Below are 26837 nucleotides of genomic sequence, written 5' to 3' on the forward strand. Positions count from 1 at the left end.
TTTATTGAAATCTGTCGCTGCCCATCAGCCCTAAAAAACAAGCCTCTGGTTCAGTGTGACCCACACCCATGTGACCTGGTGAGACGGACAACAAGGCATAAAACAGAAGATGAAGCAGCATTCTCAAAGTCTCACTTTACAGTCTGACAATATGACTTCGAATAGAAAAATATCATTCATTCATTTTTTACACCCTCGTTTCATTTTTTTCTTTCCTACCACGACAGCTTCGCTGAAGCATGTATATGAGAAGAAAAAGGACGCTTTCAACCTAAAACAAAGTACTTTATGAGCAGTAAATCAACCTGAAACAGCCCTGACAAATTATGGGCTACTTTTAATCTACTGTAACAGAAACGGAACGCGTCACACTAGACGATACATTTTCTTGTAAGACGTTGTCTGTAAAGTGTTTTTAAATGAAGTCATGAAATAAAAACGCACATACAACACAGAAACAAACATAAAATGTAAGTGGTTAAAAAGTGACATCCAGCTATGACACAATGAAATCGAGACGGACATTATAATCCAAATCATGTGTTTTTTTTTTCATTTTGTTTAAGAAACAGTTCACCCAAAAAAGTACAATTCTGCCCCAATTTACTTCACTTACTTATGTATGTAAGTACATGTACAAAATGTATGTACAAAAGCACCGTTTAAGCAGTCCACATGACTTCATGTTCTGAAGCTATACACATTAAGTAAGAGGAACAGTTTGATATACCATTTAAAAAAGCAATTATTCATTTAAAATCTCTTAAATCATATCCACGCTCGCGTATACTCAAAATATATACGTGAATGTTTCACGCAGTTTTGATGTCACTGGCAAATAAGAATTGCAGATATTTATGGTTTTGATCACTTAACCTTGATCTGTTTCTCAAACAAATCTCATTCAGCTTCAAAAGGCTTAGAATAAAGCGTACACGTTTCACGGACCTTCCTTACCACATCTATTCAATAACATCGGTAACATAAAGTAAAGAGCAGCGAGAACATCCTTCAAAAACATTCTTCGTACCACCGAAGAAAAGTCACATGTGACATGAGGTCGAGTAAATGACAGAGTTTCTCTTGTATGGTGAACTTTCCCTTAACACAGATCTCAGAACAGCAGCTAGTGGAATGATCGAATTAGTAACACGAGATACAGAGCAAAAAACTGCTCCGAGCTGAGAACAAAACGTGACGGAAGACCAGAGTTTAGTGTGGAATACTATAAACGCCAATGATGATGTATGGATGACAGATAGATCCGACTGATATTCAGCAGGGTGAGTTCAGGCAGTCTTAAATAAGAAAATCCTTGTCCTCTTACATCGGCATCTCTGCGTACAGTCACAGCATGACTAAGTCAGACTTGAAAAAGGTGTTGGACGGCCCCGGTTGTCATTAGTTAACTTCTGTATCGATTCCATGCAATTTTGCATCTCTGAGCAGCATCTGAAGACGCAAGTGATCGGTCCGTTGGCTGAAATCCATGATTCCACAATCCCCGCCTTCTCTTCTGAAATTCAGCCAATAAGAAGTGAGCTTGCTTTACAGTAAAGTGCACTTCATCTGCTTCTGAAGTTTTGATATCAATGCTTCAAAACAAGCACAGCGATACAGCCGGAGAACTCCAGCAACTGACCTCAAATAGCTTCAGTTTGGGCCAGTTACACAGAGAAAAATGTGCACTGTTATCGTAACAAAGAACAAACGTGTAAAATTGTTGAGATTCGGGTCTTTACAAACCCTCTCCTTAACCTCTGTGCTAATAAGACTCCTTGTAACAACAATCTGTAACAACATTGATTTAGAAAAACGAGACTCGTACAACATCTGGCAGTCTTCTTGTGCAAAATTTTCTCAACCCTCGACAGAAGGTGCCTTGACTAGTAATGCGGTGGTCCCGAAGACCTCCACCGGTAAACATCTCGCAGACTGTCCTCCACCAGTCTTCCCCGGGTGTTCAAGGTCTGGGGGCTACCTAATACGCCCACCGCTTTTGACCGCTCCCAGTTCAGATTTGGGGTCGGGGGACAGCGAGCTCCAGGAGGTCTTGGTGCAGAGTCCTATGGTGGGACAGGACGAGGTTTTCTCAGAGCATATGTCTCCGCTGACCCAGAAGGCTCCCACAGAGCTGTCCACCCAGGCCTCCAGCGGCTTCCCAACCAGGGCGGCTTGCTTCTGCGCCTCCTGCAAGGCGGGCTCGCTGGGGGGCAGCTTCAAGACGCGAGAGAGCTGCTGGAAGCTTTGCTCCAGGTACACGTTACCCGGAGGACCCGCGTGAATCCAGCCGTGGTCTTCTGAAAAGAAAATAGCATGTGAATGTTTATTTGCAAAAAAATTGAGATTGGAATCCAAGTCCACTCGACGTCTCACCTGCGCGGAGGGGCTCACGTCCCTTGAAGGCCAGTGGCATGACCAGAAAGCGAGCTTCCGCAACACGTTCCCACTGACGCAGTACACGTACGGTCCACACTCCAGGCCTGAGGGGGCGCTGAAGAGGCGGCTTGTACTGCGTGAACTCTGCTTCTACGTCTATGCTGATGTCATAGGAAGCCGCCACAATGTGTGCTGGGTCGATCCACACTATGGTAGCTGTAAGGTTGGGTCCACGAGCCCACTTCTGTACTGCCACCGGCTCGTCCAGAGGTCCCATCACGCTGCCAAAGTTACGGAAGATTCGCTCCTTTGGGTCCCACTCGGTTCCCACCTAAACAACAACCAACAACCATGAACTTTGATCTCGTTTTCCTATTATATTATTCCATCTTATCTCAGTCTCTCACCTCGAGCTGTTTGAGTCGCTCAAACTCATGAAGGTTGTGTTCCAGCTGCAGTGTTGCCTGGGGAACAGCCCATACCTCCAGCGTCTCCCGTGACCTGCTCACCACATTCTGCACCTCCTGCCTAACCAGGTAACCTTGGAAACGCTCGTCATAAAAATACAAGTGCACCGAGATGGGGTAGCCAATGGGCTCAAACCTGAGGGGGCAAAAAAAATATGGAAGAGTTCTTATGAAATTGTGTCTTATTTCTTCAGAAAAGAAAACACGCGGAAAAAAAGGACAGAGAAACAGATTAAGAGACAGATAGAGGGACAGACAAATAGATGGCAGAAAAAACACATCTGGACAGTAGGAGAGAGACAGATGGACGGATATTGCAGCAGACAGAAGGACAGCAGGCTAGACAGAGAGATAGTAACCATAGACAGACAGACAGAAGGACGGACGGAGAGATGGGTAGTGACCTGCAGGTGTCAGTAGTGCTTTGAGTGCTCTCTTGTCTACGGAGGCCCAGTCTAAAGAAGGAGGAGTACGCAGTGAGGGCCACATCATTGAGTGATGAAACCCCATCGGCCTGTTCAAACAGACTCTCCCAGTACGCCTTTAGTGCCAAAGTGCCCGGTGGGTACTGCCCATACAGATGCGTGTCCAAGATTTCAATGGCTTCCTGATTCACAGTGGATTCAAACTTGCGGGCAAAGAACGTGGGCCGCGTCAGCTGCTGTTGAGGGAGATGGCAGGGATCAGTCTCTATAAACACTAAATGAGGCTAACAGCACAGACAACAACATTCAAGAGCAGCATGGAATTCTTTGATTTGACTAAATGACATTTTTACATTAATAGCTTTTTCTTGTCATGAGAGAGTAAAGGCAAAACTGCAACAACAAACCTGGGATGAACTACATAAAACAACATTGATTTAAAGAATAAAAGAATCAACATAGCAGAAAACAGTGTCTTAACGTTGTCTCGTGAACTTGTTTGTACACAGACAAGAAAAAAGACAAAGATTGTGCAATGTTGTTCATTTCAGCATTTCCTCCATCTATTGGTCACACATCCACCGATCGCACATCTTCACGTGATACAACACGAGTTCTTCAAAACTGACTCTGTGCCTGTCGGCTGGAAATAAGCGCTCACCTGTATTCTGATGAGGTCTGCAGGTTTGAAGTCATTGGGTGAACAGCCGCACCAGTCCACTATGTGCTTATACTGACACTTACAGCCCAGCTTCCTGTTCCAGTTGGTCACACGCAGGTTGTTGTCCACCAAAGTCTCACACATGTGGCTGTTTCCCAGCACGGAGTGAAAGAAAGACTGAGAAACAGAAAAAAAATAACAACCTTAGACCTACTGCTGTGCCAATAAAACAAACATGGGAAAGATAGTGACACATAAACGGAGACAATTTCCTTAGTGTTAAACATGATACTTTTGCCATTGTACCTGTGGGAAATTATTTTTGTTTTACATAACCTTATAGAACGTAGCTTTAAAACCATATATTCTTCATGCAAACTGCTCTTATTCTTTCTTTCTTTAGATTCTGTCATAAAACGTGATCCGGGCATGTTTCATGAGATTCCCCTGGGAATATCAGAATGCATCAAATGACTTCTTTTGACAACAACAGGTAAAATTCTGTTTCCACAAAATATCCCCTGTCAGCAGAACTGTTTTTGGGAATGTGATTTGAGGATCAGGCAGTACCTCAGCGGGCAGAAGGGCATAGGTGTAAAACTGCTTGAGTCCCGTCACCAGCTCGTCCTGAGAGTTCACCACATACTCCACAAACTTCCGCGTGAGGGCGAACCAGTCTGAGCCTCCGGACACCTCCAGCCCCTCAGGGATGGTGCGCTCGCCCAGACGCCACATATGGTTGTCACATTCGTGGAATAGCCGGTCCAAACCCTGCTTCTTAATAAACCTACATGAGAGAAGATACCAAAATCACTATAAAATAAATCACTACTGGTCCACAATAGACATTATTGTAGGGCATTAGATGGAAAAGCAAATCGTTTGCAAAACACTTCAACTGTGATGTCTTTAACAGAATAATGAATGTTTCAGGTGAAGAAGACACTTAAAATGTGTACTGTTGTTGGGTTTCTATGCAGGGTTGAGAAACACTGGAGAGTGGAGACATGCAGGAAGTCATGTTGTCAAAATGGGAAATTACATCATAGACAACACTGCTGCAGACCTTCATCATGTGTCATGTTTGAAAACAACAATACAATTTTTTATTGGGTATTTTAGTTACACCACTGGACATTCCTAAAGTCTTAGTAAAAGATTAGATCATTATTTCTGTCCAATCTGTTATTAAAGTTCTTAAAAGGTAATGTTTCTTTTACTGTGAAAACATTCAAAGGCCTACCTTGCGTTTTCTCTGCCGTGAGACTTAAGGAAGTTCTTGTTGCGGTTCTGGGAGAGAAATGCTACAAGCTCATCATTGGTCCTGTTTTACACCGATAGAGCAGGAGGAGGAAAACGAAAGATAAAAACAGGGATTATGTCATAAATACGAAGACGTCTTTTGGCAGGAATTAAGTGCTGCTGACAGGATTTGGTTGACATTAACGTCTGCGTGTGCATCGGGCCCTATGCAGCGATTTGCCTGTTTTAGCTTGCTTTAAAAGAAGGAAAAGCTCAGACAGCTGCAGGGATAAACTTGTAAAGCTCTGATGCGTTACGGAAATCCACCCGGACCAGACTGCAGAGAAAGAGGAAGGCTTTCTTGCTCTCAGTTATAAAGTCTTCTCTAGTTTAATATGAGGATATCTAAGAGAGATTAACCAATGTATCGGTTGCAGAAATGAATCGTTTTTTTTAATCAATTTATAACCATTGGCACATCAGTAATAGCAGGAAAAGCCGGATAGTTTATTAATGGTCTCAGTTGCATAATCAAATATTTTGTCAAAACAAAAAAAATCTGTGCAAAATATAGACGTGTCCGGAAAAACGTGACAACCTCAATGGATTTGCATAATTTAATGCCAAGAGCTCAAATTAACGAGCAAGTGACAAATACTGGAAAAAGTTGTTTGTTAAAAATGGTTCCGGCAACAAAAAAAAACTTTTGGTGCATCCTCAACTTCTCATGTAATGATGTTTAATGATGTGTACCCATGTTTTCACTCTTCCGCCATATTATGAATTTATCTGCATAACTAAACAAATAATAAATAACTGCAGACTAAACTACAAACACATTAACGTTGAAAACATGAACTTTTGTTGTACATAACTATACAAGATATTGCTCGGCTGACCTGGTGGGGAAGTCAGTGGCACTGAGATTGATGAAGAAATCCCATTTCCAGTCCAGCATGGACAGAAGATCTTGCATGCTGCGCAAATACGCCTTCAGTAGACTGGCCCCGCCCCAGATGGTGACCATGCGCCAGGGCATGGCTCTTACATTGGGGTAGAGCTCAGCCATGCGCAACACCTCACGATGCATGTAGTTTGACCGCTGCGGGAGAAAATATAATATAACTTTATTAACTTCTAATATTCACCTTGATATACATAGCAGTTTATCCAAAAGGACGTTTATGCCATTACGCTTTGCATGACTTATTTAGCTGCATGTGGCTGCTTAAATAGTCTCATCGTTCTATTAGAAACAACAGTTATAATGGCCGTGCCAGTCAAGCTCTAAAAACATACCATTATAAAAACAGTTTCTAACAGTACTGCAGCACTTCGTTTCAAGTCTGAAAAACTTCTTGAGTTATGAGATTTGGAATACACATATGAGACATATGAATGACACAGTGCTTTTTGACTTATTTGGAGCTCGACAAGGTCGCCGCGAACTGTGATTGTGTAAAAACAGCAACATTGTTATGAGGCTGAGTACATCATGACAGAACTATAATATTCATGTTATTGCAATAGAGCAGTCGCTGTGGTTCTGAAGCTCCTCTAGCTGTCATAACACTTTCCTCGGCTGCTGGGACAGGATTTAGTTTCGCTCCGAGGAGTTTCCTTTCAGAATGCTAGAACAGGAACGTGAAATAACTAAAAATGAAACTGAACTCAGATGAGAGAAAAGCAGATGTGCTAAATCGTGTCAGGGTGTGAGAAAGCCATTCTGAAACAGGATGAGGACCAGAGGTCCATTTGATGCTAGTTCAACTTGTTCAGTGACTCTTTTTGTGGTAAGTGCTATTACGATAACACCAAAAAATCTGACGGGCTTTAACTTACCATGTCTACGTGGATGTAGTAAAAGTGGTTTTTGTGGTAGATGGCTTTGAGTAGACGTTTCAGCTGTCGCACTGCTCGCCCATGAACCACTAGCACAAAAACGACCCTGACCGGGTTCTCCACCTTTGAGATGTCTGTGTCTGTGAAATCCACATGTTGGACAGCACTGGAGATTACTAAAGACAAGACAGACAAATGACAATGTAGTTATAAAACACATCAGAATTTAAAAGACTTGATAAATAAACAAACATTACACTTTACCATGTTGTGGACAAAACTGAGGCAAAAACTGTGGCATCAGCTGTCCCGCTTGGTGCTGGCATACGATGTTGGCGATCTCTTGTCTGCAGTGCCGCGAAACCGCACGGTGGAGGGCGGACAGGGCGTCTTTGCCAGAGATCTCACATTTGGGTACAAAGTCACTACTTGGAACTTGAGGAGCCCCCTCAACGCTGCCCGCTTCTCCTGGCGCCACCAGGTGGATTTTGGCCATTTCTCCCGCCCGCGTCTCACTGAAGTTACGGCTGCTGGAGGGATCGTAGTGGGCCACTTTTTCAACTCCATCGTCTGGCCTGTTGACAATTTTGTCTTTCAAAGAGGACTTGTTCTTTCGTCTAGACCCCCTCCTGATGATGCTGGTCACGGCGGGCCGATGCAGGCTCGCCGTCCTTGGACCGTGGTTGGCCCCGGACAGGGCGTTTTGCCTGTCGAAGACTGCAGGGTCCATCTTCTGGTCCAGTCCATTGTGGTCAGGCAACTTGGAGCGCCTGTGTTTCCGCTGAGAGACAAACAAAATAAGATAAGTTCGACGTCTCATACCAAATTCCTCCAAAGCATCATGATTTGATAACACAACTCAATGACGTTGTGGGGAGCCCAGAGGCTTGTGTTTGCTTTGTTTCTCATTTTTGTTGTTTGCTCAGCTCCTGTCGGAGATATTTTTAGCGGAGTCACCTAGTTTAGTGCCGGGAATATGGAGGACACAGTGACTCGTGATGAAAAATGGGAATCGCAGAGGGAGGTTTAAGAGAAAAACAAATATAGAAACAAACGTACAGCCATAATCTTAAAGCACAAATGGCCTCCCCACAGGGGTTTAACAGAGAGAATGACAAAACCTGTCCTTAAAATTGACAATTTCATTTTTTACAGCTTAAAAAATGAAATATGTGTGCATTACGCCAGTCAAAACAAGAGATAAACACACATTTACAATATATTTGTAATTAGAGATGTTCCGATAGTCTTTTTCTATCCCCGATTCTGATACCTGGGCTCAGGGCATCGGCCGATATCTGGGTATATGAATATACTAATAGTTCTATATGAATTGATATAATTATTTTATGGTGTGCTTCAGACTTGACCCTTAATAAAACATGTACAAATACTAGTTTATTATCTTACAGACATATGCAGAGGTCACGTTAACCGAATTTTTTTTTTACCAGTGATGGAAAATCTGAAGGCCATCCGTCATTTTGACAGGTTACAATGAGGGCAATTTGTAATTCCCCTTAATCATTTCCTTTCATCAGAACGTGATCGTAAGTGACCGGAGGAAAGGGCGCATGTTTCCCATTCATTACTCATAAACGCCTCGCCCATTCAGGAAAACCCACGCGGGATCAGTGGAGTCTCGCGGTGCGGAGCGAGGCACGTGTATAAACAAGGTATTAGACTATGACGGCTCACCACCGTCTAATTTGTTTCGCCATAGTTTCAAAACAAACTGAAAATCTTTTAACACTTCATAATAACACAACAATAACGTTGTTTGAGGCGTTGTTTCTAGATATGATTCTGCAATGCATCTGTCACTTAATCAGACCCCGCGTCACGTGCTCACACACATAGGCGCGCACAGTGGTGCGGTTTTTACAGACTTTTTTCCTTCAGAGAGTGATAGCGACTAGCGTCATTTTGGATAAACCTTAACTTTAAGTGTAAAATTTCTCTCTGCGTCTTTTCCATTCAGTGAGCGACAGAAGCAGCCCTCTGCATATGCTAGCATGTTTTCCTTTTTTCTTCGTTGCTCTACAGCACAACTTTCTGTGTTTGCATTCTGAGCAGTGAAGAATTAACCATTAAGCGTTAAGCAAAGCTAGCAGGCATAACTAGGTCTCGTTTAAGAAAATGGTATCGGATCGGTACATGGATTCAAGTACTCGCCGATGCCAATTCCAGAATTGTTTGTGGTATCGGTGGCATTTCCGATACTAGTATCGGTATTGGAACAGCTCTATTTGTAATGCGGTAAAAACAGTAAAAGCACAAAACTGAAAAAAACATACATGACACAGATCACATGCTGGCAGCTCAACCAATAGAATTAAAGAGAAGTCTATTTCAAAAAAACACTCAACATAGCTCTACAAAATCATGCCATGATATAACATTACCAGTTTCACACATATCACATGACTTCATCCAGGATATTTCTGATAGCATAGCTGCACACCTTGATGCAACGTTCAGTGAGAGGGTGTTTCAATTGATAACAATGTGGAAATAAGATCAGAACAGGCAAGGGCAGCATTCACCAACAGCCCCAATACAGTCTGAGTGCCTGAATTCGATTTCAGTTTGGACCTGGGCATCTATCCCAGTACTGAGGCTGCTTGAAGCCAAATAAAGAGACTTCTATTACAGGAGAGTTCCGGAGTCCAGTCATTGATGGATTGTACATATTTTTGCTAATGAAGCCCTCTCAGTCTCAAAAGTAAAATATGCTTGACACCTGCTTTGTTCAAGGGTCAGATCGGTAAATGTTTTTAAAGCGGTAGAGGCAGTTAAATGACCGTTTCACACCACTGCAGTGAACACTGGGCTGACTCTCTAACAACCAATGGATGTGATCCAAAACCTAACATGTTCCTTTTCTGCCCTCTAAAGCCCTATTCGCACGGGATTAGTATTATCTGGGGACCTCGTGTGATTTAGAAATTACCTCCCCACATCTGTATTTCATGTGGCGCATTCGCACGCCTGTGATTTTACTCAAATTTACGGACTTATTTTCAGGATATAATGGCAAGGCTTTGCATTTGCGTATAGCAGGGGTCACCAACTAGCGGACTCCGGTCCGGATGCGGACCGCGAGATGCATCCGTCCGGACCTCAAAGCCTTTTGACATAATAAATAAATGAACGCCTAACATTATTTTATAATGCAATCAAATTTATACCAGGCACATCAAGGTCCGCTCAGTAGCAGTTTGGGTCCTACGGCGCCACGGACAGTTAACATATGCGCACTGTTGCTACGTTCAGACGTCGACGTCTCGACGAGAGAAGAGAGCCGGGACAGACTCGCTGCACAGCGCGCAGACAGATGTAACTGTCAGTGACTGAAAAACAATGTCCTTTTCAAAAGTTAGAAAAGTTGACGCTGAAAACCATGTTTTCCGAGATGAATGGGTCGAGAGATTTGCATTTATTCTTCCTGCATCGAGATGCACGAGACCGGTTTGTCTCATTTGCTTGGAGTCTGTCGCGGTTGTCAAAAGTGGAAACTTTAAACGGCATTATGAAATTAGACAGAGACACTTTGAAGAAACTTACAAGCAGCAGTCCGAGGTAAGGACACGGAAAATATATTAGCTCAAAGCCCAGTAGTAGCGATCTACATGGGTCCTCCCTCACTCACTTACCACCCAACAACGAGCGAATGTTCGGCTAAGAATACAGTGGATCTTAGGAAAACATAACAAGCCCTTTACTGATGGGAAAATAGTAAAAGAGTGAATGGAGCATGCGTGTGAAACACTTTTAGAAGGAAAATAAAGACATGAACTAAAAGAAAATATTAAACAAACCCTCCTTTCAGCTGCAACAGCCACAAGAAGAGCTGAAATGTTATCAGATGATGATCAGTCGCAACTTGATGTTGCTATTTGTTCATCTCAGTTCAGCAGAAAACAACACTTTAGTTTTCTTTTAAAGTTGATCATGTTGAAATGAATGTATGTTCAATGCAGGTTTAGAGATTATGGCATTTTGCACATTTTCCTTAATTATATTGTTGTCAGACATTGTTATGCCGTTGCATAGATATGAAAAGACATGTTTATTTATTTGGTCTGCCAAAAACCATCAATTCATGATTTTAGGTATTTAATTGTCCGGACCTCGACTGGCAAGTAGGGTTTGTTTACTGGACCTCAAGCAATTTTAGTTGACGACTCCTGGCGTATAGTATGTATAGCCTATAGTTGTATGGTGTATAATGATATATGACCGTACCTGTCAGCATTTGAGACCTGTGATTGCGAACCGGACAGATCACCGCGATCGCGTGTCTCACATGTTACGAGAGTTTCCATGAGAAATAACAAAACGAGAGACTCCCGGCCAAAACGACAGTGTTGGCAGGTATGGATTAGGGATGTGCTCTATGACTAATTTGACAGTCGTTTAAACGAAAGTTTTGTAACCGTTTTGTAATCCAAAAACTTTGCGTGGGGCCTATGTAATACATTTTAAAGACTAAAGAATGTAGGCTATTAATCAAACGGTTCATATCCAATATTTAATGTAGCTAAAACAGGCATATGTGTTCCACTTTCCTTACGTTATGATCATTAATATTTCTGCATTTGATGAGCCAACTCTTACTGGATCGTTTTAGCGGCTGCAAGAAGTGATGCGATGAGCATTTGTTTGCTTTCGCTGGTCTGTGCCTGGGTTTAAAATATGTTGCCTATACAAAATCCATTTTATTTTCTCCTTTACAGTAAGTCTGTTTTTTCAGACTCTAATTTGATTACTATAATTTAATTGAACTTTTATATAAAATTTTAGTAAAAGTGCGTCTATTACACTGAAGTCATGAAACTTAAAATATTTAACAACAATTAATTAAAGCTTAAAAACGAATGTTTCATTATTCGTTTATTTAAATGATGTTGATTGAAAAAATATTGCTTTTTTAATTATGTCGCAATATACTGTAAGTAGCCTACAAGTTATAATTAGGGTAGGCCTATAGCATATCAACAAGATAGCCTACATTATATAATGTTTTTATTATTTATAAAGAGCAACGTGTGTAAACAAAAAGCGAATAGAAAGCAATGGACAAAAAGTACAGAACACATTTGATCTCGCGCAGAGCGAATGAAAAATCCGCTAATAAAGCATACTGCCCAAATTAGCTAATTTATAGAACATACAGATGCCATGTCATCTTCTGGTGTTGGTCCACTGTGTTTTCTGAGGTCCAAGGTCAACGCAGCCGTATACCAGCAAACCCGCCTGACCTTAACCCCATAGAAAATCTATGGGGTATTGTGAAGAGGAAGATGCGATATGCCAGACCCAACAATGCAGAAGAGCTGAAGGCCACTATCAGAGCAACCTGGGCTCTCATAACACCTGAGCAGTATGGAGGACTAAACCTGCAAAAATTATAAATAAATAAATGTATAAATAAATAAATATGTAAACGAATAAATGTAATAATATGAAAATAAATAAAGGAATGAATGGTTTGATAAAAGAAAATAATTCGTTTTAGCTATTATTGATCTTAGCTTTAACTTTTCTTTTCATTTTTTAAATTGATTTATTATTTTTTGTGTCCATTTTTTAATTATTTTTAATTATTATTATTTTTTATTTTTAGATTATTTTATTTATCATTACCTTTTATTTTTACATTTATTTATAAGTTTATTTATTTTTATATTTATTTATTATCGCATGTATTTATTTCCACTTTTTTTTATTTATTCTTGAATTTATTCTTACTTTTCTGTGTCTTGTATGATAATTAGATGGGTTGGTCTTGCCTACTATTGGTTCAGCGTAGATTGAAGCGTTTGATCGATTACTCTTGATTTGTTTTGGACTAACGTCACGTCACTCACTGATCGTTTGCTTCGTGTATAACGTTAACTATGGCGGGTGCACAATTAGCTAGAGAGTTACTGCATTTAGCCAATGAAGTCGATAACCATGCATCAAATGACTATGTGTCATTCAGATTAGATGCATTTATTGATGATTTATTACAGATTGACGGCGAGATAAATGATAAAGTTCTTCCTCAGTTGTTAGCCTCTTTGCAGCACATTCAAAGTCTGTGCGAGTCAGAGGGTGCTATGGTGGTGTTACAGTTCAACTGGTGAAAATCATAAAGCACAAAATGTAATAAGTTTTAACTACACAGATGAGCTTGTAAACCGAAGTCGCAAGCTAACGCTTTGTCAAAGTGATAGTTATAAGCAGCCTTTCGGTTAGAAAAAGCATAAAGATTTAATGTAACATGATGTAACAATGTAAATGAATTGAGACATAGTGAACTTAAGTCACAAGTTAACACGGTAGTAATGAGCATCCTTCTTTCACTACAGGGGCCATCAAATGGAAACCATTCCTTCTAAAACGACGTGGTTACTAAACGGTACTCGTAAACTACATTTCATAAGAGATAAATAACACAGAGGTCACAAGTTAAGACGGCATATTCCCTTGATTCATCCAGCTGCATATTGTTGTGTGACATCTTGATATTATTGCAAAGATCCGCAGCAGCTAGCCTCGCGAAATAGCTTAGTGTGATTGTTACCGTAGTGACACGCTGCCTCGCTTTATTGCATGGGTACGAATCCTGTGTCAAATCGCTTTATTTATTTTTTTCACCTCGCTTCAGCCGTTACGGGCGATCATACCAATAATTTGCAATCTTAACAAGAATGTCAAAATCATGTAACAAGAAAGTCTGTGTTTATTAGACATCTTAATATCAAGTCGTCTTGTGCTTTCAGAATCGACGAATCTGCTGAGGTCGTTCATGCACCTCTTTGGCAGAGGACCTGTAACCGGAACTTGGTCACCACCTTAGCACCCCCTGACTCGCACAGATTTTGAAGAACTTTGTCATTTATCTCGCCGTCAATCTGTAATAAAACATCAATAAGTGCACCTAATCTAAATGACACACAGTCATTTGATGCATGGTTATCAACTTCATTGGCTAAATGCTGTAACTCTCTAGCTAATTGTGCGCCCGCCATAGTTACTTAACGTTATACACGAAGCAAACGATCAGTGAGTGACGTGACGTTAGTCCAAAACAAGTCAAGAGTAATCGATCAAACGCTTCAATCTACGATGAACCAATAGTAGGCAAGACCAACCCATCTAATTATCATACAAGACACAGAAAAGTAAGAATAAATTCAAGAATAAATAAATAAAAGTGGAAATAAATACATGCGATAATAAATAAATATAAAAATAAATAAACGTATAAATAAATAAATGTAAAAATAAAAGGAAATGATAAATAAAATAATCTAAGAATAAAAAATAATAATAAAAAATGGACACAAAAAATAATAAATCAATTTAAAAAATGAAAAGAAAAGTTAAAGCTAAGATCAATATTAGCTAAAACGAATTATTTTGTTTTATCAAACCATTCATTCCTTTATTTATTTTCATATTTTACATTTATTCGTTTATATATTTATTTATTTATACATTTATTTATTTATAATTTTTGCAGGTTTAGTCCTCCATAGAGCAGTGCCACAGACTGATCGACTCCATGCCACGCCGCATTGCTGCAGTAATTCAGGCAAAAGGAGCCCCAACTAAGTATTGAGTGCTGTACATGCTCATACTTTTCATGTTCATACTTTTCAGTTGGCCAAGATTTCTAAAAATCCTTTCTTTGTATTGGTCTTAAGTAATATTCTAATTTTCTGAGATACTGAATTTGGGATTTTCATTAGTTGTCAGTTATAATCATCAAATTAAAAGAAATAAACATTTGAAATATATCAGTCTGTGTGTAATGAATGAATATAATATACAAGTTTCACTTTTTGAATGGAATTAGTGAAATAAATCAACTTTTTGATGATATTCTAATTATATGACCAGCACCTGTACATATACACTCGAGTCCGATGTGATTATGATGTTAATATTATTTTACATGTTCTTGTTGAGGAAATGCAAGCATTATGCTCGGATGAAAGTCGGCTCAATGTTTGTGAACAATAACTCCGTCTGAGGAATCTGCGCAAACTCTGCAGGGCACACAGATAACAGTGCTAAGCGATCATGTTTATTCAAGTGCTTTTTTGTGATAAACATTATAATCAAAGAAATTTCAAAGTTCTGTGAATCTAGAAGCTGAGACATTCTCATCTCAGTTTTATTGAGTGTGCTCAAGATGCATTCACCGCATTTACAGCTCATTCTGCCATCAAATAACGTAAATCTGTCTTTCATGCATTTTAAATATGAACATATTGATAATTATTATAAGTAATGTTAACATAACTGTATTGTAGCTTTAGATCATTATCTTCTTTTTCGTTTTATGCCTGCATTCCACGCTTCCGTCCGCATTTTCCCATCGCGCCAAAAAGAACACGATACAGTATGGTTACGCATGGCTAGGATGGGCGATATGGCCCTAAAATTCTATCACGATAATTCCTGGTATTTCTTGCGATAACGATAAAAATGACGATATATTCATAACGTCATCCACCGCTGTTTTTTGCGTCAAGTGATAGTAGCTGCATGTAGTCTAGACCCTCAGAAAAACAAATATTATCAAAAAGTAAAACTTACCCCAAATCAAACAGCTCCTAAAATATACCTACAGTATTTTTGTAAATATAAAATGTAATAGTGAGATTCGACTTCAAAAGGTTGTAGTAAAGAAAAGTTAAATGAACTAAAGCTCAATAAACACATAATGTCATACCTAAAACTGTATATATTCTATTGTTGGGTGGAAACGATCGATCGCATCATGCTGTCAATCACTCTCTCTTGAACTGTGTGAACCTTCTCTTCTCACAGCAACATACACTGAATCTGTCTATGACTCGCGCTACAGAAAGAGAACAGAAAAATTGCGGATAAAAGAAATCTAATTAAATAATCCATGCTTTTATACGCTCATAAACGTATTTAAAATAACGTATACAAACTCGCATTTGTACTGTATGTGAACAGGCAGCAGTGCTGTGTCGCTATGAAAGCACATGTGGGCGCGAGCTGCGTACGAGACGCTCCGTTCATCATGTATATAACAGGCAAGAAATCATACTAAACTATTTGCGCACGCGCGCATAACATCTAACGAATGTTTAAATAAATACTTTTAGCCAAACTAAATGTTGTGGTGTAACGCATTATGACTATCAACGAATTATTAACAAACGAATGAAATAAAACGAAAGTGAAACTAAACATTAACTCGGATGCATCTACAGTGCCAACCTAAACGAGATTTAGAGCTTTAGTGCAATCTCTTTCTCAGCTTCACGTCCGCCCTCCGCTATACCCGTTTTCACTTCACATATGAGCTGTGAATGGGTCTCACAAAGAAATACGTCATCAACTAGAATTTATCGTTTATATCGCGGGAAGACTAATTCCTATCGTGTGGGGAATTTCTACCGGTATATCGCAAACGATATAATATCGCCCATGCCTACGCATGGCTCAGTGAAATTATTGTTTTGCCACTTTGATATGACATAGTTTGCGTAAAACCTACCCGTTTCCTTCAAAACAGCCCAACAACTCGTCTTTCAAGGGGTCATTTCTGAGCGTGCTGCAATTGGCATGATGGAAACGCATGCTAGATCTGACCTAAAATTAAAACATTTCGTTCCTGATACACTTTTAAAGACTAGTAAGTGATTTAAACGTTTTTTAAGCGAAACATTAAAATGGAAGTCATTTAAATTATAACATTTTGTGTAATTTTTTCGCGTAATCGACTGTTGTTTTCAATGTCGACTAGTAGGAGCTTACCGTTTAAATGACTAGTCGATCAGTCTCGCACATCCCTAGTATGGATATGACCCAGCACCCGAAATGATATCAAAACACTTCAACACAGCCTCCATTATTTGCAACCGGTGGATAAAACCTTGAAAAATGAATAATGAGCCCGACAAATCACAGAGATGCTGATTCGCACGGGACTAATATTATCACAGGACCTCAGTGTTCGTCAAAATATGGTAGGTAATTTGCGGGGGAATTTTTACTTTACAAATTACAGACATGGCCGATTCGCACGGGATTAAGATCACAGACAACCTCTGCAATTATTACAAATGACTAGAGGTCCCCAGGTAATACTAATCCCGTGCGAATAGCGCTTTGACAGGATCCTAAAATAGAGCCTCATAAGTGATAGATTACAGATGAATAAATTGAAAAAGAAGAATCTTAAAAATATGCATCTTGCTCTGTGGTGGGACAAAAACAGCTCAACACAACCCTGACAGTGGCCATTGTGGTACTGGAAATATATAACTAGCGAGGGAGAAATAATACAAGCATTCCCACCACTTCCTGCTGCCGCACAACAGTCTTTACCAGGCCATAAAAACACATGGATTGTGTAAACAATAGGCCCACTGAACAACCAGCAGCCCGAGACCAGAACCAGATGATGCAGCACCGACGGCTGAACTAACTGCTTTGTTATAAAATCAAACATGCTCCCTATGTAGGCAGCATTAAGTAAGCACACTCCCGTGAAGGCTTTTCATAGAGGGCTAGGCAATATGATGATGGCATCACAAAAATAATCTATTCCAGAGAATGAAATCCCATAATGCATTGCAACACACACACGCACACACAGTATAATTATACAAAATTATTATAAGTGTTTTCGTGTTTTGTGAAACTGTGACGCTTGATGATGTTACACACATGTTCATCACATAGTTTTAATACTATGTTCAAGACACCTCGGAAGTGGGATATTTCCCAACGAAAACGCGAAATTAACGTCTGGATATACTAACATTAAAAGTACTTAGTAACATTAATGTTAGCACATATATAACATGTTGAATATGTTAATTAGTAGCATTAAAACATTCCAAGTATCTTTTAACATTAAAATAGCACCGTTCCATTAATTATTTCAGAGTTGAAGTGGGAATTTCGAGTGCGTGAAGGCAGCAAAAATTGCAACTTCAGAGCCGTTTTGATTTTACTCTCTGAACATTACAAACAGCTTATTGCCCAATAAAGCCATTGTCATTTACATATTTTCTGTTTCTGTTGTCAGTTCTGTTTTATAACCAAGACACATCATCGCGAAACACCACGGATTTGCATCACTACATATAGTCCCCGCCTACGTTTTGCTAGGACTGCCCGCGAAAACTTCACTCTTCTCCCCCAAACACTGTAGCTCGTGAGCCTCATTCGCGGTAGACCAATCACAGCAGACTAGACTATCTGACCAATCACATCAGAGTAGGCTAGCAGAAAGTAGGGGATTAGACGGATGATTCCTCGAACAAATCATATGAGAGTCAGTCAAGAAGTAAGGTAATAACAACTGCCTATTATAACTAGGGATGTAACGATTCACCGTGAGCCGGTTGAAAATCGGTTATAATGAGTGACGATTCAAATCGGTTGAGGTGTGAACTGAATCGCAATACATTTTTTGAACAGCAGGGGCCGCTATTTTCACTGCAAATCTAAACGTGGACATGCTGATATTTCTTAAATGCAAAAAAATCCAAGAAAAGCTCAGACAGTATTAGTTTGTTTATATTAAAGAGACTTTTTCTATTATTAATTTGTTATAAAATTGCAGTTTAGTTTTGTTATTTGAAATAAAACATTATTTTATTTAGTGTTGTCACGGTACCAAAATTTCAGTAGTCGGTACCAATACCAGTAAAATTCCACGGTTCTCGGTACCAATTTCGGTACCAAAGCAAAACACCAGTACATGCTAATTGAAACACAATTTTATTAATAAAGCTCATTGTTAATATAAATGTATAGAAAGCAATGCCATTTTGTATACATGAAGTATAAGTTAATTGTTGCTGAAACGGTTGTGTGCTCACTGGGGTCTTTCATGCTGATGAACATCCTCCTCAGTCTGCTGCTGTATAAGACAAATAGAATAAACTTCAGTAAGTCAACTGACTGAACAAACATGCATAATGCAATATTAAATCAAACATCAGTTTTTATACTGCATTTACACAAGATTACTTACATTAAGGTAACTGTATATTAAAATAATAAATGCAATAGATATATTTTTCTTTAGTTTAAATGTGGCTTTTTAAACCTAATAGAGTTATCCATCCAAGACATACACATTGCTAGTCATACAGTTAGTATGATAGGCCTAAATAAAATAGGTAATGTAAACCCCATCCTGTCCTCCCATTAATTTTACTCCATTACAGTTATAAAAGCATTAAATGGTTAATAAGGACACTTGACTGGGTTAGCATTGGCGCTAACAAATTAACACGCAAACAGGGATGTTTATTTTGACCTAACCTTTAACTTAACATGCTACAACATTCATAATGCAAACGCGAACATAATTTGAAACTTACCGCTTGAACTTGTTAACTTAAATCCGGATGCTTCCTCGTTTCACCACAAAACTCTTTTCGTTTTCTTCGTGATATGACTTTAATCTGAAGTATTTCTGTGCGCATCTCTTGTGGATCGGAGCCGCGCTTATCCGCTCATCACGTCTTGTTGCGTCTATGAAAAGTTTCCGACTGACAACCTGTCAGACAGAGCATCAGTACCCGGTTGACCCGGTACGTCGGGACTACCGGGTCTTGTGAAAATTAGGTACCGACAACTTTTTTATTTTTAGGTACCGACTTGGACCCGAAGTACCGGTACTTTTGACAACACTAATTTTATTATACGTGAAGCATTTAAGAAATAATGCAAGGGAAGTTGTTCATTTCTAATTTGTTTCAACTCATTTTGTAAAAATAAACCGTGAGTAAATCGTGAATAAATCGCATCGTGAGATCAGAATCGTGACTCGCATCGCATCGTGAGCTGAGTGAATCGTTACATCCCTAATTATAACAAAATAATAGTCTTTTTACACCTTGTATGTACATAAACTTGTTGTTGGACACTACATAAAACAAAATAGGACCTTAAAAATCAAGGAATATTTACTCTTTAATCCTTTATGAGGTTTCAGTTCAGGAAGCAAGAAAGCTTAGAGCTTCCTTGAAGCATAAGGGTATTGCATAAGGTTTACCAGCAGAGAAGGCAACATAAACAACAGCTGTCTGCACAGTACAGTACCTTCCACCAGTTATACATTTAAAGGAGAAAAATAAAAATGAGAAAGACCTCCTGACAGGTGAGATGCTTGAGGAGTTGTTGTCAGTTTGTTGGGTGTAGCACGAGTCACGCTGACATAACATGACCTGCATCAGTTCGTGCCTTCAGTCTCCGAGACCAAACGCAGCAAAATCAATGGCCTCTTTCATCACACCGAGACCGAGACAGGTCAAAGCGGCATGCGCTGTGCTGAGACTGTGGAGTATTTCGTACATCTCTTGTATAGTGCAGAAACTCCACAAGTAGCTCAACGTTTAACTAGTTAGGCAGTAGACTTCCATCTAGGCACCTGTTCTGCACACCAATAATAATCCAGAAGTCTCATCCCAAAAGGGGCAAACTAAATACTGCTTAATTCATTCCAATACTCAATAAATAGAGTTCAACAACCGTCAATTCTATACATTCTTATCGCGATACCACTAAATCCTATTGTTATCGAGCTGGCTGCGATATGCAATGTGTCTATATTTTTTAATGCGTAGCTTGTCCGTGAAGCATGGCTCTGGGATCAGTAGGAAATGCTGCTCGATCTAAAAGCAGTGCGAGTTTGAGTCGCTTATAATGTGCATTTGAAAAAGCAACACCTGTCAAACATGATCATTATAAATATACTTTATTATCATAAAAATACCTGATGAGGCTTGAGTAACAGTGATAAAAAGATGTCCATAGGCATTTCCTAGATTCTAGAACATGTTACGGTCTTCTTCTGCAGTGCGTATTTGGAGTTTCTGCACGAGAGCGCCCTCTGGCTATCCGATGCAGCAGCATTTTCCCGTACTTCACTCAAAAGTTGTGCATAAATCACGTAATATTTATCGTCGGTTTATCGTGACAGCCCTGCTTTGATGGATGACAAATGTACCTCCAGTTTCTAATTTGGTGATTCTAAGGACAACCACTGCCACGAGGAGACCCTCAGGAGACCCTGTGGCTGACTGGCACACATGCTGGGCTGTACACTTGGAGGGTTACATCTAATAAACACTAGCTACTGACACAAAATACTTTTTTTTAATCCGTCTATGCAGCATTCCTGAATGAGTGGGACACAATTTTACGGCCGTATAATCTGCAGTATGGTGCCCAACAGCATGTCCATCTACAGTACAGGAATAAGTGAAAGAGATGCATGGAGGAGTGCCACATTCCCATGAGGACCAATTAGGACAGGAAATGCAGGAAAGCATTCAAGCAAACATGTGCAACATGCCACAGCGGGTTTCTCAGGAGCTCTTCAAGATTGCAAATATGGCGACATATTACGAAGTTGTGAAGTATTTTTCTGGTGATAGAAAATGTACCAAAACGTTGACTAATGTGATGACTTGAATGTCTTTTTATTGGCCTGTGAGAATATTCTAATAGTATTTTAACATTTAAAATGCAGACAGGTTTATTTAAAAATGCAATTTAATTATTACCTTGTAACTGCTTGTTTCAATTGATTTATTTAAAGCGCTAATTTTGGGGTAAAAATAATCAGAAATCAATTACTGAGTAAATACATAGACAGATCAGTGTTCAAAACGTTTGTCTTATCTTACCCTGATTCACAACGGTAAGCTTATAATAATGACTTATAATTTGCGCTGTCGGGTCGCCCCATGCAGGAAAGTTGAATTTGGGAGAGTACCTCTTTGCGTCTTTACATCACGTCCGTAAACACAAAGGAGAGGAACCGGCTAGTTTATCACATGTGTGTGGATGGCACTGCAGTGGCACTGTGTTGTTCATTCTTATAACAGTCGCTTGGAATTTAAATCATCATCTAGATGGCCATGTTTAAAAGCGATCATCTGGGGAATCATTTGTTGTTAATAACAAAGTAACCTCGCGCTCAGGAGAGCTAAAGTTACAGCTTCGTGCTAATATCGACAGGGATTTTTAGAGTTGGCTCCGACATCTGAAAGGATTGCATTAACAGGTAAGACAGTCGAAGTCTCTAATATTTTTTAAAAGTCTTTGTTTCATGTAGGGCTGTCAAAAGATTAATCGCGATTAATCGCATCCAGAATAAAAGTTTGTGTTTACATAATATATGTATATGTACTGTGCATATTAATTTTGTATTTATAAATACAAACACATACACAAGTATACATATTTAGGAAATATTTACATGTATTTATTTATATTTACCAATAATTGAAATTATATATAAATGTTTATTAATATTTAGATTTTTCTTAAATATATGCATGGATGTGTATGTGTTATTAAATACATAATTATTATGCACAGTAAACAGATAAATATTATGTAAACACAAACTTTTATTCTGGATGCGATTAATCGCGATTAATCTTTTGACAGCCCTAGTTTCATGTAGTCAGAACGAAAGCGGCAGATATTGTATGTGTTCAGACGACACGTTTCAGATATATTACTTGTAGGACGTAAGGTAGGCAGTATTTTCCATGTTATTTAGAGTTTTTGTCTACATCAGGCGCAACGCGATATTAAACGCTACACTTGATTCTATATTAGTGATGTTTTTTAATGTTTAGCATTGTATCTGGTATAGACCAGGGCTGGGCAAAAAAAAAAAAATCGAAAAATCGATTAATCGTTTTTTTTAACGGATCAATTCAATATCGATTCTCAAAAGCTGTGAATCGATTTTTTTTCTTTCATATTTACGCAAGCACTGAACATTCATTTACGTTAATGTTATTGCTACTACTATCCACTAGATGTCACTTTTCTTTTTACAACTGATGGATGTTACAACAGGGAGTATCCTTCATTCATTGCTTAATTAACATGGGATCCGGGTCATGGAATTTAACATCACCTTCATATAAAAGGCAGCGGTTCACATGATTGCAGCCTCTATTTACAGCTATTTTTGTGAAATTTTGTTTGTTATACTGCATCTTAAATTTAAAATAACTGTTCTGTTTTAATATACCCAAGTGTTATAAAGTTTAATATACAGGTTTGTGGCTCTTCATTTCATTTTTTAATTCACCATTGTAATGTGATATTTACTTTTTTAGAAATATCTATGTTAAAAAATTGTTAATTTGTCATTGTTAATTGCGTTGAATCAATATCACTTTTGCACCTGCAATTAATGTTGAAAAAATGTTGAAATTTCAACAAATCACCATTATATTAACTCTTGTATTTTAATGTTAAGGTTTCTTTAACTGGTCATGTTTAAAAGTAAACTTTTCAAAACATCTCTTTCTCGATCAATGTATAAGTGTTCTTATTATAGCACTACTGTAAACATTGAAAGTGGTAAAAGAGTTGCCTGATCACAATAATGGTGATTTGTTTAAATTTCTAAACAATGTCTACATTGCAGGTGCAAAAGTGATATTGATTCAATGCAATTAACATTGACAAATCAACTATTTTTTAACATTGATTCAATGGTTGCTTGCTATCTGGGTAATCATTGACTCGAATCGAGAATCGACTCGAATCGAGAACTTGTGAATCGGAATCAAATCGGAACATCAGAATCGATACCCAGCCCTAGTATAGACACTGTCACGTGATGTGACTGTCACGTTGATTTACAGATGTGCTCTGATGCCGTGTGAGCAGTCAGTCATTTAGCATAGAGCTCGGATTCATCTGCGCAGAGCAGCAGTGCCAAAGCACAACCCACGTAAATAAAATAACTTCGCAAATAACTGACATTTTATTTTTCAAACTAAGATGGCAACAAAGTTAAGGACTGCAGCTTAATTTAAAGATGAGTTGGCTTTATTATTTTAAAAGTATTCATTAAAATCTTAATGAATATGTAACATTTGATTTTTGAATATTAAAATGTTGCATGTTGTATACATAATAAAACTGTAATTTCTATTGAAGTATGAAATGTTATATTGACGCCTAAATATAAAATTATTACATTCTTCCATGTTAATTTACTTTTGAATTAAAAATAAATAAATAAAAATAATAGTCTGCAAAACATTATTTTTTTACTTTGTTTTTCCCACAGTCGTAACAGCAGCGTTCCATTCATATGATTCACTGTTATCATCTCATCTGGACTTATTTGCATAATTTTGACATTGCATTTATTGAGATTGCACTGTTAACTTTTAGAAAGGTTTTGCTTGAGACTGTTCCTACATTCATAGAGGAGGCAGGGAATCATTCACTGCAGGATGACAGTGAAATTCTGCAAGATCCCGTTAAATGCTGAGAGCAGGAATCCAGACACGACAGCACATTCCTGATACCCGTTGTAACTCGTAACCCTTTCCCAAATGTATTCACATTAATATATAGCCCTTAAAAGAGTAGTTCACTTCAAAATAAGTCCCCCTTGACTTTCCATAGTAGGAATTAAAAAATACTATGGGAAGTCAATGTGGATTTATTTTGAAGTGAACTACTCATTTAAGAAGTGGGCAGTTATTAATTTACCTATTACTTATTCAGTTAGGATTTAATCCAAACAGTCCTCCAAATAGTTAATTCTGGAGTAACCTGAGGTTAAGTGATCAAGGGCCCCATAATAATAGTTTATGAATTAACCCTGGCAGGGTTGAACTCAACCTAGATAACATCATTAGTAACAAATAATGCTGTTTTATAGTTACAGTTGAGCAAATCCTGTCTAATGCAGAATAACATGTTGTGACTTTCTAAGCATCACTATAAAGCCCTCAAGGGCTATAGATACAGAATGTTCAATATATGAACATCACAGGGCCAGGTTTATAAAATAATGAATGGACTCAGTTAAAGACTATGGCTCAAAACTTAGCCCGGCTGCACACCTAGACACCAGCTGTGAGATTCATAAGCATGCACAGGGGTACAACATAAATTTTGGCACGTTTATTAAAGGGATACTTCACCCAAAAATGAAAATTCTGTCATCATTTACTCACCTTCGAGTTGTTCCAAACCTGTATAAATGTCTTTGTTCTGATGAACACAGAGAAAGATATTTGGAAGAATGCTTATAACCAAACAGATCTTGACCACCATTGACTCCCATAGTAGGAAAAAAATATATATTTTTTTTGTTCTGTTGAACACAAAAGAAGACATTTTGAAGAATGTAGGACAGCAAACAGTTCTGGGGCACTTTTGACTTACAGTGTATTTTTCCTACTATGGGAGTCAATGGGGGGGGGAAATGTGTCTGGTTATAAGCATTCTTCCAAATATCTCTCTCTGTGTTCATCAGAACAAAGAAATGTATACAGATTTGGAACAACTCGAAGGTGAGTAAATGATGACAGAATTTTCATTTTTGGGTGAAGTATCCCTTTAAAGCAGGATTGTTGAGCTGCCTACCAGGACAGTTGTTTGCCAGCTCAGCAGGTTGAGTCTACGATGCTGTCTGTGTAGGGGACGCACTAGGTTGTGAGCTATGCTGCCAAAACTGCTAGAACTACGATGTTAAAAAAATGCTGTCTCGAATGCAGCTGACTAACTTAGGTTTGGAAACAGAAATGGGCAAATTTCTGTATAGGCAGCTCACTACGTGCTTCTAAAAATACTGAAAATGCTGTGTATACGTAGACAGATCGGTAAGTTTTGACATTACGGTTAACGTACAGCAGTAGGGGAGCGAAGTCAGTCAAGTCATTTAAAAGCCGAAGCCGGGCAAAACAAATCCCGCTGAATGATTATCTCCACAGCATTTGAATATAAAAAAACACTAACTGTGTTTTTAAAATAAAGTCATTTCCGATGACATTTAATTCTATTTCATTAAAACAGTTCACACGATATTACTAAAATAACAGTCCACCTAACGAGACTGACTGACGGCTTTAGCTTAGCTTAGCATGCTACCGTAAAGCCTCAGATCAAACGGCGAATCACACTTGCCCTCAGTAAACAGCGCTTACCTCCGCCTCCCCCTCTTCCAGACTCCGCAGACTCCATACAACCAGACCTTGGATCAGCAATATCGTTAAACCAGCCGCGATTGCGAGTTTATAACGTCTGAGAAGCTTCTGTACACGGGCGCTCGCGACCATCTTTCCTCATCCCAGCGAATCGCGTTTAGCTGCGAGTCGCGTCAACCGCGAGTGATACACCAATGAGAGTCGACTCACTGAATCGCACCGTGAACCGGTAAACATCCTTTGAAATAGGCTTGTGATTCTGATTCAAAGGAATCGGGGCAATCTGAATCCACGTCCAGAGATAAAAAAGTGACCGAGTGACTGCTTGCTTGCTTGCGTGAAAACATCAATAAATTACAGAAGATACTACAGAATAAACAAAAAATATTTAAAAGGAAAATATATTAATTCATAGCATTGCTACACTTGTTACAGTTTGTGATATCCCAATCATTAGATATCCTTACCAACAGGTAGTTTTCTTTTATGGGTTTTAAAGAAAATAATCATTACATTTTGGAAGAATTTATATGTTAACTGTATATGGTAAACATTCGTCTGTATTTCATTAGAAATGATCTTATAACTGAGTACTAATAAACAATATGTTTTGTTATTGCTATTATACATTTGTCACGAAATGATGATAGAATGTTTTTAAAAAACCTACTAGACGTGTTATGTTAATAATATTAGTAAATTAATACTTTTCATAATTTATCAGTCTGCACTTCCTTCCAATACATTAGAAACTCCAGGAATGTGGAGTAATTTAATTTCACGGGGTAATGCTTTACCGACATTTTTTGAATAACACCCTGATCCATAGGAAAAC

The 26837-nt window shown here is 38.7% G+C and overlaps 1 protein-coding gene across 2 annotated transcripts; it reads right to left on the reverse strand.

The window, feature by feature from the left end:
* On the reverse strand, window positions 1-26174 carry xylt2 (xylosyltransferase II). Of its 2 annotated transcripts, none has more exons than XM_057346695.1 (11): window positions 26003-26174; window positions 7281-7797; window positions 7017-7192; window positions 6074-6276; window positions 5176-5256; window positions 4503-4719; window positions 3933-4109; window positions 3251-3507; window positions 2787-2982; window positions 2377-2710; window positions 1-2297 (listed from the first exon to the last, which is right to left on the reverse strand). In XM_057346695.1, exons 1-11 carry the CDS (start codon window positions 26132-26134, stop codon window positions 1978-1980), a joined length of 2610 nt encoding a protein of 869 aa, XP_057202678.1. In that variant the 5' UTR covers window positions 26135-26174; the 3' UTR covers window positions 1-1977. The 2 variants fall into 2 exon arrangements, with proteins under 2 accessions (XP_057202678.1, XP_057202677.1); XM_057346694.1 differs by having other exon boundaries at window positions 1-2300.
* Window positions 26175-26837: the final 663 nt, after the last annotated feature.

Source organism: Triplophysa rosa, linkage group LG11 (genome assembly GCF_024868665.1).
Source record: "Triplophysa rosa linkage group LG11, Trosa_1v2, whole genome shotgun sequence".
Taxonomy (NCBI): Eukaryota; Metazoa; Chordata; class Actinopteri; order Cypriniformes; family Nemacheilidae; genus Triplophysa; species Triplophysa rosa.

Bases quoted from the DNA above. Each gene is read 5' to 3' on its own strand.
- xylt2 (XM_057346694.1), bottom strand. From the start codon at position 26,134: ATGGTCGCGAGCGCCCGTGTACAGAAGCTTCTCAGACGTTATAAACTC. The intron at 5,257-6,073 runs GTCAGCCGAGCA...GGTGTAAAACAG, and splicing joins GCCACTGACTTCCCCACCAG to GACCAATGATGAGCTTGTAG. The intron at 2,983-3,250 runs GTCACTACCCAT...TTGCCCCCTCAG, and splicing joins AGCACTACTGACACCTGCAG to GTTTGAGCCCATTGGCTACC.